This window comes from Maniola hyperantus, chromosome 2 (assembly GCF_902806685.2).
Source record: "Maniola hyperantus chromosome 2, iAphHyp1.2, whole genome shotgun sequence".
NCBI lineage: Eukaryota > Metazoa > Arthropoda > Insecta > Lepidoptera > Nymphalidae > Maniola > Maniola hyperantus.
Window position 1 is genome coordinate 1,644,612 of NC_048537.1, and position 15,836 is coordinate 1,660,447.

At 38.5% G+C, this 15,836-nt stretch overlaps 1 protein-coding gene and 1 long non-coding RNA gene across 2 annotated transcripts in view; one reads left to right on the forward strand and one right to left on the reverse strand.

Annotated features, from left to right (window-relative positions):
• The window catches only part of Klp10A (kinesin-like protein 10A), a 101,755-nt gene that overhangs the window by 44,121 nt on the left and 41,798 nt on the right, over positions 1–15,836 (reverse strand). Inside the window, exon 4 of the mRNA XM_069505759.1 lies at positions 11,797–11,833. Within this exon, the coding sequence (XP_069361860.1) occupies positions 11,797–11,833 (37 nt within the window). The remainder of the gene's footprint in view (positions 1–11,796; positions 11,834–15,836) is intronic.
• LOC138403831 (uncharacterized) overlaps positions 9,162–15,836 on the forward strand; it is a 227,726-nt gene continuing 221,051 nt past the window's right edge. Inside the window, exon 1 of the long non-coding RNA XR_011237987.1 lies at positions 9,162–9,216. This is a non-coding gene — a long non-coding RNA (uncharacterized lncRNA). The remainder of the gene's footprint in view (positions 9,217–15,836) is intronic.

Sequence of the window (15,836 nt, forward strand, 5' to 3'; positions counted from 1 at the left end):
AATACTCTACGTTATTGGAAGAGGTCATATCCCTCAGAAATGAGGGATATAAGAGGTTGGGTCCATGTCACGATTCACAACATACACAAATAAGTACTATAACCTTTCCCAAAATAACCGAACAGACGTTTAAATCCATTAGTTAGCTTAATTGAAATGAAACCATTATCACTTGAAGAAAAAGCTTTTCAGATAAGAAATCCATTCAGCCTTAGCCATTAACATGCAACACACGTACAAACCAATCCAATTCACACTAGAACCACACTCAAGGCAAAGCATTAAATTGAAATCGAACTTCAACATCATCAAAATACAATCCAATATCCAATAACCAATTCACTTGAGACTTACGGCCTACGGTCACGCGCCGTAGCTGCATATCTCTGGTATAAGCCGGGCATTTTGAAATTTTGAATCTATGGTTAGAAAGGTTGAAAGGTCAGGTTCACCGGACTAGTCAGTCTTGTTTTATTTTTAATCTGTTTTATAGTGTAACAAGCATAAATTGGCTCGGCTATGCGCCATAATTCAAAGTTGTATAGCCACAAGAAATTGAATTTCATATCACAAAATCTTCTACCAAAACCAAAACTTTATTTTTTTAATCTACATTCTAAAAGTAGTGTCATATATCTAATTCGCTCTGAGCACGTGACTAATGCCTTTGCAATAGCAGAAATCGATAATTAACAAAAATCTATAAAACGAAATATTTCATTGAAACATCAAACTAGCAACCAAGCTTTTCTGCAAGAGTTAATAGTGAGGGTAAACTAAACTAAACTAAACTGACAGGTTTAATTATATAGCTATCCCTTTCACAATGCTCTCATCGGAAAAGGATAGCACTAGATTTAGACCTGTCAATTTGGTATTAGAAACTGTGTGTTGGTAGTAGAAGCTTGGATTTGACTCGCTCCAGCAATGTACGGGGCTGCAATTGCTTGTACAGTATGGTATAATAATATTCTAAATTGATCACTTGAAAAGAGCAACCGCCGAGTTTCTTGCTGGTTCTTCTCTGGAACCGACCGTTTTTGACGACCTCCCTGGCGCAGTGGTGAGCGCTGTGGTCTTAATAGTGGGAGGTCCCGGGTTCGATTCCTGGCAGGGGTTTGGAATTTTATAATTTCTAAATTTCTGGTCTGGTCTGGTGGGAGGCTTGGGCCGTGGCTAGTTACCACCCTACCGGCAAAGCCGTGCCGCCAAGCGATTTAGCGTTCCGGTACGATGCCGTGTAGAAACCAAAGGGCTATGGGTTTAATAAAAACTGCCATACCCCTTCCAGGTTAGCCCGCTATCATCTTAGACTGCATCATCACTTACCACCAGGTGAGATTGCAGTCAAGGGCTAACTTGTATCTGAATAAATAAAAAAATAAAAAATAAAAACCAGTGGTAAATTAAACTAGTTGACGATTCAAAAGCACTTGTAAAAGTTTACTTGAGTTTACTTAAAATATATTCTATTTTATTCTATTGTACAACAGAATTAGCCACATTACATAGTTTCAATGAACCTGCGCGAAAACTCAACTCAGAGCGAACTATAAGTTTGGCGCGACCTATCAATAAAAATACAGAAATTATATTTTTATATGATAAACTTGTACTAATTTGCTATTTCCTCAACCACCCACGGCCTTTATACTTGCTACACTAAATATTGGTATATAAGTATTTATTGAATGTTAGTAACCTCCGTGCCAGGCTGCGTTATGGTACGCGGCCGGCCGTGCACTGCCCGCGCTACGAGCCAGCCCACACTTATACAGCCTATATACAGGCTATAACAGTTATAGCAGACAATGCTGACCGCCCCATGGAATATTCAAGTTTCCAACCCCCGAGCCTCGACAACACGCCATATATAATGGTGTTTTAATGATAATTGAAATGTCCACATGCAATCATATTGGACTAGCATTGTGAACTATCATCATGATCAACCCATCGCCGGCTCACTACAGAACACGGGTCTCCTCTCAGAGTGACAAGGGTTTTGGCCATAGTCTACCACGCTGGCCATGTGCGGATTGGTAGACTTCACATACCTTTGAGAACATTATAGAGAACTCTCAGGCATGCAGGTTTCCTCACGATGTTTTCCTTCACCGTTTAAGCAATTTTTAATTTAATTTAAAATAACTTTATTGTTAATAGATTTACAGAGAGTAAGAATACAGGATACACTTAAAAAACAAAGGGCGACCTTATCACTAAAGTGATCTCTTCCAGGCAACCCATACTTAAGAACTTATAGAACTAAGCAAGTGATATTCAATTAATTAAAACGCACATAACTCCGAAAGTTAGTGGTGCATGCCCGGGATCGAACCCCCGACCTCCGATTAGAAGGCGGACGTCCTTACCACTAGGCTATCACAGCTTTTTTTTATTGTGAACTATAGGGTAAGGGAACTCTCGGTTTGATCCTGAATCGACGACGATATGTCAAATATCATCTGTAGGGCGACTAAAACCTGCATCAATCATTATTACAATCTCAATTGTTCTTGATTCTTGTTGCAACAATGCATTGTAGCCAATAGTGAGCGAGCGTTAACCAATCAGAGACGATTGCGATCGTGACATTGTAGCTGTCATTCTCCCGCAATCGTGCAGCTGGTGACAGAAGGGCTGGCTCATTTCTTGCGCAACGGATCAGCCTGGCTGTCCAGGGCGGAAATGCAGCCAGTATTCTTGGCACCATTCCACGCGGGCGCGATTTGTATAGTAATTAGATAAAATATTAGGTTATGATGACGTGAAATCATAGAAAAATAGGGCTACCAGCGTCAAAATAATGTACAGTACGCGACAGAAAGTAATGTACATCGGCCTTTAGAATGACAATTCGGCTTTGTAGAGCGTTGTCTCTGTCACTCATATATATATGAAGTTTTGTTTGTGAGACAATGCTCTACAAATCTGAAATCTTCTACTTTCGGCCGCGTACTGTACTAACATTTGATACCTGCCAGTGACGTCGAAGCCTCGATGTTTTGTTAGAAGTTCCCTAACTGCCGTGAACTGTGTGCTGTGCTGTCAAGGATGCAGCCTATACCTCATACCAGTATGAGGTAGAGAATATAATATTATGTTTTTCTGAACATTTTTAGGGTTCAAAAGGAAAAACGGAACCCTTATAGGAATACTTTGTTGTCTGTCTGTCTGTCTGTCAAGAAACCTACAGGGTACTTCCCGTTGACCTAGAATCATGAAATTTGGCAGGTAGGTAGATCTTATAGCTGATATTTGGGGAAAAATCTGAAAACCGTGAATTTAGGGTTGCATCACACAAAAAAAATTAAATTGTGGTCATAAACTAATAATTAGTATTTTCAATTTTCTAAGTAAGATAACTATATCAAGTGGGGTATCATATGAAAGGTCTTACCTGTGCATTCTAAAACAGATTTTTATTTATTTTTATGTATCATAGTTATTATAATGAATTATCCTGCAAAATGTCGAAAAAATACGACTGTAGTACGGAACCCTCATTGCGCGAGCCTGACTCGCACTTGGCCGGTTTTTATAATAACTCCTTGGTTAGATAACCGTGAGGGTTGACAAGGTTGTTGGAAGCAATCCTGTGACAGGTTAGTATTACCAGCAGACCGTAATATGGTATTTGATATCATGTGGTGTATGGTAATAAGGTATTTGACATCATGTCTATAGCTGTGGATTCCCTTGATGAGTCTGGTCAGACACAGACAGACAAACGTCCAACGCAGTGATCCTATAAGGGTTACTTTTTCTCTGAAGATAGGGAACCCTAAAACCGCCACGAGACAGGTTGACTTCCTCGTATTGTTTTTGCATCATTTGACGTCCGCCCGGCCGCCGCGTCCTGCGGGTCACGGCCGGTCGTTATGTATATAATGCAATCTTGACATTGTGCCGCTCTGAAGGCCGCTAATGTGTGTTTGGCAGTATAACTAACATCATACCCTTATTATAAATGCGAAAGTGTGTTTGTTTGTTGGTTTGTCCTTTAAACACGTCGCAGCGGTGCAACGGATTGACGTGGTTTTATGCATGAGTATAGATAAAGACCTGTAGGGCGATTGTCTAAAACCGGCATCAATCATTATTACAATCTCAATTGTTCTGATTGGCTGAATTTGAGCGATTCTTGTTGCAACAATGCATTGTGGCCAATAGTGAGCGAGCATTAACCAATCAGAGATGATTGCGATCGTGACATTATAGCTGTCAAACAACCGCGGTAGGGCTAAGCTACTTTTTATCCCGGAAAATCAAAGAGTTCCCACGGGATTTTTACAAAAACCTAATTCCACCTATAATGCGAGCCCCATCGTTACAAACTATAATTATTAAAAACTAGCTTATGCTCGCGATTTCGTCCGCGTGGACTACACAAATTTAAAAACCCCTAATTCACCCCCTTAGGGGTTGAATTTGCAAAAATCCCTTCTTAGCGGATGCCTACGTCATAATATCTATCTGCATGCCAAATTTCAGCCCGATCCGTCCAGTAGTTTGAACCTTTTTCTTTTATATATTTAGATGGTTTGCATCTCTGGGACAAACATATTATCCTCTCTGCTAAAACCCTTCTCACTCTGAGAGGAGACTGTTCTGTAATGAGCCGGCGGCGATGGGTTGATCATGATGATGACCTACGATGATTGCGTGCATTAAACCATTCCCTACCGCATTATTGTTACTCTATCGGTTGCGTAACTTTATATTTGGCAACGGTTCTTTGCCCTACATTGCAGTCTTCGTAGTTCGTACTGTTTCTATTGCTTTTCCGTGCACTGTATTTATGTCATACCCACCTACAGTACGCGGCAGAAAATAATGTACATCGGCCTTTATAGGACAGTAAATAGAGCATTTAACCTCGCACTGAATTTCCGATCCAATTTTAATTTTTTTTAGGTTAAGGGTCACTTACTGACCATAAATTCACAAAATGCTGACAGATCCAGGTGGAGCTTCAATCGCAATCTTGAAGAAAAGTTTTTGGTCGATATCTCGGAAACTATCCGCTTTAGGGCAAAAGTTATGCAGACCATTATTGTAGAAAATAAAATTTCGCATCTTTTGTTTCCTGTAAACTTTTTTGTAAAACTTACCGTTTACGATTTATGGCCGATTTAGTGAACCGGTTTTTCTATTTCGGCCGATAACTTTTAAAATATTGGACATAATATGTACTAACAAAAATTTGATATCCCTACGAAAATTGTAAACCCGTGGCGAGCCGTCGGTAGTGAACTATAAAAGTATGCCATGTTATGTCTACTGGCCAATATACAAGGCCTATCCTGCTGCCGTTTACGGCCATGTTTTGGACACGGCCACAGTTTAATAATAAAACAGTACACATTCATGTTTGATTAGCGCATGTTGTCCAGATAGAATCACCAGTTATTAAATAACATTTTTGGGACATTCTAAAAATATATAAATCTATATATAAAAAGGAAAAGGTGACTGACTGACTGACTGAATGATCTATCAACGCACAGCTCAAACTACTGGACGGATCGGGCTGAAATTTGGCATGCAGATAGCTATTATGACGTAGGCATCCGCAAAGAAAGGATTTTTTAAAATTCAACTCCTAAGGGGGTGAAATAGGGTTTTGAAATTTTGTAGTCCACGCGGACGAAGTCGCGAGCATAAGCTAGTCTTATTATAAATGCGAAAGTGTGTCTGTTTGTTGGTTTATTGGTTTGTTTTTTTTTCTTTATTTCAACCAAATAATAATTGTACATTTTTCCGCTTGACATCCAGAAACTCGCTAAAGTTTATGTGGATGTTGCACATTCCTCTTATAATACTGAACTAAGCTAGATAATAACAAGGTACAAAACAAAACTGAAGATGAAATCGATGCAATCACAATAATATTAAGTAAGTAAAATGTAATGTTAAAGATATGGAAAGTGACATACGCTGCTTTTATCCCGGAAAGTCAAAGAGTTCCCACGGGATTTCAAAAGCCTACATCCACGCGTACGAAGTTGCGGGTATCAGGTAGTGCTTTATAATTTGATTGTACGAATACCCAAAACCATTTTCAACCAAATATCTGGATTCGTATGCCCAAGACACATGAAAGCATTTGCGGAAAAAGTTACCAAAGCGGTTTCGTGGCTCGTGGCTCCACGCGTCAAGTGCCCCGTAAACGGTCAAACATGTTTGTCAAATATTACGTGTTTGTCAAATTCTTTATTTGATCGTCTGCGGTCGTGTTTGATGCGTTTGTCAAACAAACTACGTGTTTGGCAAATTCAAAACTTCATCCGCGTGGACCACACAAATTTCAAACCCATATTTCACCCCCTTAGGGGTATAATTTTCAAAAATCCTTTCTTAGCGGATGCCTACGTCATAATAGTTATCTGCATGCCAAATTTCATCCCGATCCGTCCAGTAGTTTGAGCTGTGCGTTGATAGATCAGTCAGTCAGTCACCTTTTCCTTTTATATATTAAGATGACGAGTAGAAACCGATTAAGTCGAGTCTAGGGCTAATTGTAATTAATTTTAAATACACATCAAAAATTGCGAACCGGCTGGAATCGAACCCGCGTCTCCTGGGATCGCGCCCAAGGGAAGGGTCACTGGCAGTAAGCGGGCTGTAGCTTAGTGGTTAGAGCGTCGGGCGCGATCCCAGGAGACGCGGGTTCGATTCCTGCCGGTTCGCAATTTTTCATGTGTATTTAAAATTATTTAGAAATTTCCTTCAAGTGTAGGTGAAACACTATAAAAATTATAAAATAATTGTAATTAGTTAAAAAGTAACAGAATAAACGGTCACAGAAATCCCGGAAAATTCGAACACAACATGGTGACCCTAGTCGCAGGTGACACGTTTGCTGGATCATTGCCCCCTGGCCGTCCGTCTATCTTTAGTATATTACTCACTTCCTCATTAACCGACTTCAAAAAAAGGAGGAGGTTCTCAATTCGTCGGAATCTTTTTTTTTTTTTTTTTTTTTTTTTTTTTTTTTTTTTTTTTTTTTTTTTTTTTTTTTTTTATGTATGTTCCCCGATAACTCGAAAACGCCTAGACCGATTTTGAAAATTATTTTTTTGTTTGAAAGGGTATACTTCAAAGTTGGTCCCATTTCAATTTGGTGAAGATCTGATGAACATCTTCGAAGATAGATACTGGAACTCCTCAACGGATAAGAGTAAATTGCTCGCGATCAGTGTAATAGCTTAGTAAACAGTAGACTTTTAACCAGTCATAGCATAATTCCATGGGGCCACTAAAAATTGTGAAATAAAAAAATTTTACAAAAAAAATAAAAACCGACTTCGTTACACAAACACTAAAAATTGAAAAATAATTTAATTTATTACCGAATATATTATGTATACAAGAGTTAATATAGTTCCATAATAATATTTTTTGGGGTCGGTGCCAATGAGGTGCCATTGTGGAGTCCCATAAAAATATGAAGTCTAGACGATTCGCGCAGCTAAAGCTAATTGGCACCGGCACCAAAAAGTATTATTATGGAAATATATTAACTCTTGTATACATAATATATTCGGTAATAAATTAAATTATTTTTCAATTTTTAGTGTTTGTGTAACGAAGTCGGTTTTTATTTTTTTTTGTAAATTGTATGACCACTATAAACATTGGTGATTCCGATCATTTCATATTCTATTTGACTATTTTGTTTAATACTCACATAATATAAGCATAGACCACGCGCGCGCACACACGCACACACAAATACACACATACATATATCTATCCATACACTTACTAACTCACACACGTTTGCTTGATATCGCTGATGAAAATATTGTTAAGGAAGAGCGGTGTCTTCTGACACAGGCGTAGTTCGCCTTCTCCTAAAAGAAGGCTCCAACCTCCTACAGCTACTGTAAACTCAAGTTATTTGAAATAAATTATTTGAATATTCAATAGAAGTTGTAGTTTATAGCACGTATCCATTAAGAACCCGACTAACCATCAGCTAATGCTCAGATCCTAAGAGCGGTCACGCACTGCATCCGAGTCCGTGAAAATACGTTCCTTTTTGTTTTGTATGTATACTGTGTGTAGCTTATGACATAATATGTCGTAGATAATCGCTGGTATTCTCACGAATGACGGATAGGACTCGGATGACGGAAGTGCAGTGCGTAATCGCCGTAAGCCTCCTGCGTTCAATTACTTTGCCAATAATCGTAAAGAGTTTGAAGATTTTTTTGAAATTTATGAACTAGCGCTTGGCTGCCCTCAAACTTGCTAGCAAGTGAAGATGCAGCCAACGCGGAGCGCTTTTGCCTAGAAGATGTCTATTCACTCTTGACTTGAAGATACCTACGAGTATATCAAAAGCAGAGAGAAAAACTGAAGCCCGGAAGGGCATGTCATATCATAACGGTTTAAATGAGAAACAAGGAAGCAAAATGTTTTGTACGTGGTCCAGTGGTGCGCTCGCGAAGGAATGTACTAGAGATATCTAAATATATTGACTGATTGATTGATTGACTGACTGACTGACTAATCTATCAACGCACAGCTCAAAATACTGGACGGATCGGGCTGAAATTTGGCATGCAGATAGAGCCATTATGACTTGGCATCCGCTAAGAATTTTCAAAATTCAACCGCTAATAGGGTGAAATAGGGGTTTGAAATTTGTGTAGTCCACGTGGACGTAGTAGCGAGCATAAGCTAGTTTCAGTATAAAAATCAGGATTATTTTCTCAATTTACATCTTGCGTTAGCTCTAGCGTACAGTTACACTGCACCGCTCTCTCATAAAAATGTCTAATACCCGAACACTGTTTATCACCAGCGGTCATTCATATGCTCGGCTCTCTGTCCAATTGTTCACTCATGTTTACTAAACAAACGAACCACACGTGCGAATTACGCGAATTGTTCCAACACACGTCTATCTGCCTCTGTCTCTATCAGACACTAAACGTTTAACAGAGATAGCGTGATAAAGGTTCCGTATCAGGTTGCCATGAGTGGAAATATCGCGTGACGGAAAAGACAAGCCAAGAACCTCTCGACCTATATTTTTAAACTGGATACAAGTGCTTGACTTTGATTGAGGGTAGTCATAACGAAGTCTTGACAGCTTATGTCAATATTTATAAGTGACTAGCTGAGGCCCGCGACTTCGTCCGTGAGGAATTAGGTGTTTTTAAAAATCCCGTGGGAACTCTTGATTTTCCGAGATAAAAAGTACCCTATGTCAATCTCCAGGTCTTTATTTATACCCTTACAAAAAATCACGTCAATCCGTTGTACCTACCGTTGCGACGTGATTGAAGGACAAACCAACAAACAAACATACTTTCGCATTTATAATAAGGGTACTGATGCCAGTGAGGCCTTGTTGGTTAGAAAGTGTGGATTATCACCAAGAGACCCCGGGTTAGAATCCTGACAGAATCCTCAGAGATTAAAAAAAATGTGGAAGACATGAAACAAAATATTAAGGAAAACAGCGGCAATCGATTGAGATTTCGGGAGAAGACGCTTATTCACTGCAGAAATTGAAAAATACTCATTGGCTGATAAGGATTTAGGCTTTTCGTTCAGAATTAAAAATACGTATTTCACGATTTTGACAATTCTACTTTTGAGGGGATTAAAAAGAGGAAGTTATTTCCATGAAAATGGTATTTGGGTTTTCGGTTACAAACAAAGAAATACGTGTTTTAGGGTTTTTGGAAATTTAGTAGAGTAGATATTTTAACTTGTAAGTTAGCACTGTTTTCCTTCCGTGCCTCGAAAAGCTCATGGTAGAAACCTATTTTAGTTACTGAATCATCCGTCGCAATTTCGTGTACGTTTAGTTAAATTTAGGATATTCTGAACAAAGAAACGAGATAGTGAGATCACCAAACTAACGGTCTAACTTGCCTCGTATAAGGTTACACCATTGTGTGGTTCACTTTGTTTCAGAGGTATTTTATTTATATTCGATCGAACATTTTCTACACATTATGGTAGAGGAGCCCAAGAGGGGATTTTGGGATTTACTCGAGCGCGTCAGATTAAGACAAGGCAAGTTAATTAGATGCAGAAAAGTGTGCATTTTATTGATCTGACAATTTGAAGGAAATGGTGACATAAGGAAATGGGAGTCACAAAGTTTAAAAAATCAGCCATGACTTTTACGGGGTTAAATTTTCAAAAATCCTTCTTTAGCGGAAGTCTGTGTCATAATAGCATTTATCTGCATGCCCAATTTTAGCCCGATTCATCCAGTAGTTTGAGCTGTGCGTTGATAGATCAGTTAGTCAGACAGTCAGTAAGTCAGTCAGTCAGTCTGTCAGTCACCTTTTTCTTTTATATATTTAGATTCAAAGTTTTCAGTAGGTAGAGTAACGTCACAGTTTAAAATACCTTTTTTTCAAGACATTAACTAATGGATATAGCATAAATCTGTGAATCGCTGGCAATTTAAAACATCTAGCAATAACAACTGTAGCAGTAAATGTTATTAATAGTGTTGCAGCGCGCGTCACTTCTGAAATATCTTTCTTGTGACAATCTTATTTTTCAAGAAACTTTCTTTTCCTGAACAGTTCATACGGTTGTAATAGACGGCGATGTTTTAAGATATCTTTTAGATAACGGCCGAATATTGCCTCACATCATATCTAAATATATAAAAGGAAAAGGTGACTGACTGACTGATCTATCAACACACAGCTCAAACTACTGGACGGATCGGGCTAAAATTTGGCATGCAATGACGTAGGCATCCGCTAAGAAAGGATTTTTGAAAATTCAGCCCCTAAGGGGATGAAATCGGGGTTTAAAATTTGAGTAGTCCACGCGGACGAAGTCGCGAGCACAAGCTAGTTTTTTTTTTTTTTTTTTTTTTTTATTCAGATACAAGTTAGCCCTTGACTGCAATCTCACCTGGTGGTAAGTGATGATGCAGTCTAAGATGATAGCGGGCTAACCTGGAAGGGGAATGGCAGTTTTTATTAAACCCATACCCCTTTGGTTTCTACACGGCATCGTACCGGAACGCTAAATCGCTTACCGGCACGGCTTTGCCGGTAGGGTGGTAACTAGCCACGGCCGAAGCCTCCCACCAGACCAGATCAGAAATTTAGAAATTATAAAATTCCAAACCCCTGCCAGGAATCGAACCCGGGACCTCCCACTATTAAGACCACAGCGCTCACCACTGCGCCAGGGAGGTCGTCAAACTTTACTTACAATTACTTATAATGTCAACATTATGTTAAACTAGCGACCCGCCCCGGCTTCGCACTGGTAGCTTATTACAATTTTTGTTTTTCGTTGGAATCCTTAATTTTTTTAAATAAAATATAGCCTGTGTTACTCAGGAATAATCTAGCTTACCTTAATCTAGAGATTATCCCCTACAAACAAACTTACAAACTTTACCTCTTTATAATATTTGTAATGATAAATAAGCGTATTTTTTTTGTACGACTAACCATAGTCATGACTAATATCCCATTTCCCCTCCAACTAAGCGTTAAGCTTGTGCTAGGAGTAGGTACGACAATAGTGCAACGGATGGGAATTGAACCGCATTTCGGATTTCAGTCCGCGCCCTAACCGTTGAGCTATAAATGCTATAATTGATATAAGTCTATATTAGATAATTGATATGATCTATAATAATTGATGTTTGCTTAAAAACTGAACCTGTAAGACCTGGAGAAAATAGTTATTTAAAAAAAATCTTTTTGAACTTCAGCATTTTCACAATTTAATTTAAAACTACTTTAGCACTACGATTTTTATTAACTTTAAAATATATGCACTCACCTTTCGTAGCAACTGGGATAGACTGTCGTGTCATGTCCTAAAACAGAAAACAAGACATTAGTAAATAATAAATCAAACAATTTACAATAAGCTGATCAAGACTAACAACTAGAAGCCTCTGCAGATTTGGAAAAAAAAATATTTACATAAACAAAAGAAAGTAACCATTCCCAAAAAAGTACCGTAGATGATTGCATATCGAAAGACGACCCGCATTGAACTAAATCAGTATAGTCTGTACAAAATTAGTTCTCACGCACCATCTTAGCTTTATGTGTCAACTGTCATGTCAAAAGTACGGTTCACCTTAAAAATAAGGACTAAAATAGTACTTTTGATATGACAGTTGGCACATAAATTCCGGATGGCGCGTGAGTACTCATTTTGTACGTGTTATACCTATAGAAGGGTCAAACAAAAATCGTGTTCTATGCAGCTGTCAAAATTAGTTTGATCATCAAGTTGTAACCAAATAAGAGTTGTAACCCACACACACGTTTGTTCAGAATGACCCATCATGTGGTACTTCATAGACATTGAACAAGAGACGCATGAACCGCCAGGGCCGCAAGAGGAGAGCTCAAAGCGAGCTCAAAGAGAAAATGCGAATGAAATATTCAGCCGCAACGGGCAAATTGAAGAAAGCAGTAGAGCAGGCAGATCGAGCTCGCCTCGATTTAAAAATATTACCGGGAATCGAACCCGAGACCTCCACTTATAAAACCACAGCGCTCACCACTGCGCCAGGGAGACGACGCTCTATGTTGACATCACCCGCATTTTCAGTACAAAAAATTGCACCTTTTCCGGACCTGGCAGCTCTTGCGGACCGGGTGCAATCTCCGAAGTATCCAGTAGCAAATAATAACAGCGTTGCAACTAAGATAACCATAATGGACGATTATATAATACTTTGATACAACATGTATATGTACATAAAACTGCATAACCCGCATAATCAACTGAAATAAAAATAATTATTTTCGGGTCTGGCAGCACTTGCGGACCGCGTGCAATATCCGAAGTATCCAGTAGCAAATAATAAACGATTATATAATACTTTGATTTAACATGTATATGTACATAAAACTGCATAACCCGCATAATCAACTGAAATAAAAATAAATTTTAGAAAGCGTCCAACTTGCATGCGGGTTTATGGATTTTTAAGCATTTAAAGAACGCTCGTAAAACTAAAATCTATTAATGACAACGCTTTATACTTAGCTTTCTAAACGTTAACTAGTAGCTGAAAATACTTTTGCTTATATTCCAAAAATAAATGTCTATTAATATCAATTTAATTAAATTCATTTAAGCGTAAAATTTAACTCCTCACGCGCCATTTTAACATTTTGACTCAAATTTCATGCCATCAAAAGTAAGAAAGATAAACCATACTTTTGACATGACAGCTAAAACATGTTTGACATAGAGTTAAAATGGCGCATGAGGAGTCATTTTGTACGGACTATATCTCTATGTATTTTTAAATAAAATCACACTAAGTTCGAACTAATCAAATGAAATGGGATCACAGTTCCAAATTGTTGCCCATGACGTAATTACAATTATAAAGAGGTTACATTTTCTAACATATAAACTAAACATTGCCAATCGGTTCAACCAACGCGCAACGCTCCAACCTAGAGTCTAGACCTCAGACCTATTTATTAGGCATGAGTGTCGTCAAGCGCAAGCCTATCTCAGAATTTAAAAAAAAATTAAAAAGATAATACATAATGTTTCTGAACGTCTTGTATATTTATAGCGTTTAAACTATCGTAAGTGATTTCCATTATAAGTATAGATCTTATACTAGTGTAGATCTACTGCATTCCAGGTTTATTTGTAAGAGGTAGCCCTCTAACAAATAGACGTGCTATAGCGGTGGAATAGTAATACTCTGTTTTGTCTTTTTCCTTCAAATGTCAAATTACTGATGACAGAGAAAGACAAAACAGAGTATAACTATTCCACCGCTATTCCAGGTTTATTTGTTAGAGGGTTAGAGTCTTATTATATTGTTTTGATAATTCCCTCATCCATTGGCGTGTGTATTGATTGCAGCACCGTCGGATCTGGGGCAATAGGCGCGAGGTGCAGGCGATTTCCTTATTCACCAACATTTGCCATTTCCTTTACGTAACGGTTTCGCGCTACGTGGAAATGTGCCTGCTGGGATTCGCTTTTACGATCGCTCTGACGTTATGTTTCTAAGATACTACAATCAGATAACACGCGAGTATTGAACTAGACTTGAATAAAATTTTAGAGTAGGGTAGGCACAAAGGCATAAATGAAGGAACATTAAATTGAATTAAAAGTGTATAGAATGGCTTTTCCGTACAGTACGCGGCAAAAAAAAATTTTGTACTGTACAAAAATTGTGTGCTATGAAGCTGTCAAACCTAGTATGATACTGACCAGCAAGATAAGCAAAAACAAATCACAGCCAGCAAAATTTTTGGGATGTGGGGTTTTATCTCTGGAGGACAAAGTCCGAGGAGAATCAAAGTAACGGACATAGCTCAACGAATTAGCACGCTGAAGTGGCAGTGGGCTGGTCATGTCCACTGGTCGCAAAACCGATGGCCGCTGGGGAAGACGTTCTGGAATAGAGATCGCGTACCAGCAAGCGCAGTGTGGGACGACCTCCACTGGACTGACAACCTTAACAGCTAACTTAGTTGGAAGTAGGTGGATGAGAAAAGCAGAGGAATGTGTGTGGTAGCACGCTTTTGGGAAAACCTATACATATCCAGCAGTGGATGCAAACAAGCAGATTGATTGGGAAAAAAAGTTTGAGGAGAAAGGAACAATTAAGGAGATTTTTTATGAAGAACCTTTAGTTTTTAGTAAGAACGACAATAATAATCGAAACTCGTAATGCAGATTTCTCCAAGATTCATGACAATGGTGGACTCGATGAAGGCAAGAGTAGTAAAGAAAAGAAATATTGTATACCTATTCACTACACTGCACTGATACCCTATTTAAAGATTATAAAGTATTCTGAGAATAATAAAAGATATTAGGTTTTAATTTGTTTTCTGTTGCAGGGGTTACAAATTGCTGTAATCTTAGGAACAAAAGTGTTCCAAGCAATTACGTATCAAACATCGGGAACCCGCTCTATATAAAGGAACTAATATTCCGTGTGTAAACGTAAAACAAAAAGTACTCCTTATTGTTCAGATTCAGAAGTAATTCGAATGCCGTGCACCCTGAATTGCATTTCGGGCTATTTGCATGATCGTTCTGCCTTGTCGTTTATTTTGATATCAACAAAAAATTAAAATTGGAAAGTAAAATTTCAATACGTTACAAAGTGGATCATTAACTTGTAAAAAGTTTACATGAATAAAAAACATATTCTATTCAATTTTATTCTATAAAATTCAGTGTCTAAAATTCGATTTGGATTGGACTAAATGGATTTTTCAATATTCCGTAATCTTGCAACAAACCCTTTTCAGACCTTTTAGAAACCCGTGGCTTTATGATTAAGAACTAGCTACTAAAGCCCGGCGCTGCCATGCCATGCAACCCATTGTACTCACTTTGAGCGTTCAGATACCCTCACACAAGTGTCAACAACTGTACAAAGTTTCAACTCCAATCTGATGAACGATACGCAAACGCGCAAGTTATAAACAGATAGACAATTGTTTGTATAGTAACAGCTTTTAGAGTAGCTGTTTGTTAAATATCCAATTGATAATTTCATATAGTCAGACTATAAAGGTTATGGAAAGTTTTTAATGGAAGACATCCATTTGATCGGATCCAAAGGCAGGCTGGCTATTCGACTTGTGGCCCAAACTAACCGGCTCGTAGGAATGCCTGGAGCACCACAGAGATGTAAGCTTTCATGCGTGTTCTATCGCCTTTATAATGGGGAGTGCTCTGAAGTGCTTTATGGCCTCATTCCACCCTCCTTTTTCTACAACCGCACCGCGCGCCACCGTAAGCAATTTCACCCTCACCAACTGGGTGGGTCTGGTCTGGTGCACTTGGATCGTCCGTTGTGCCAGATC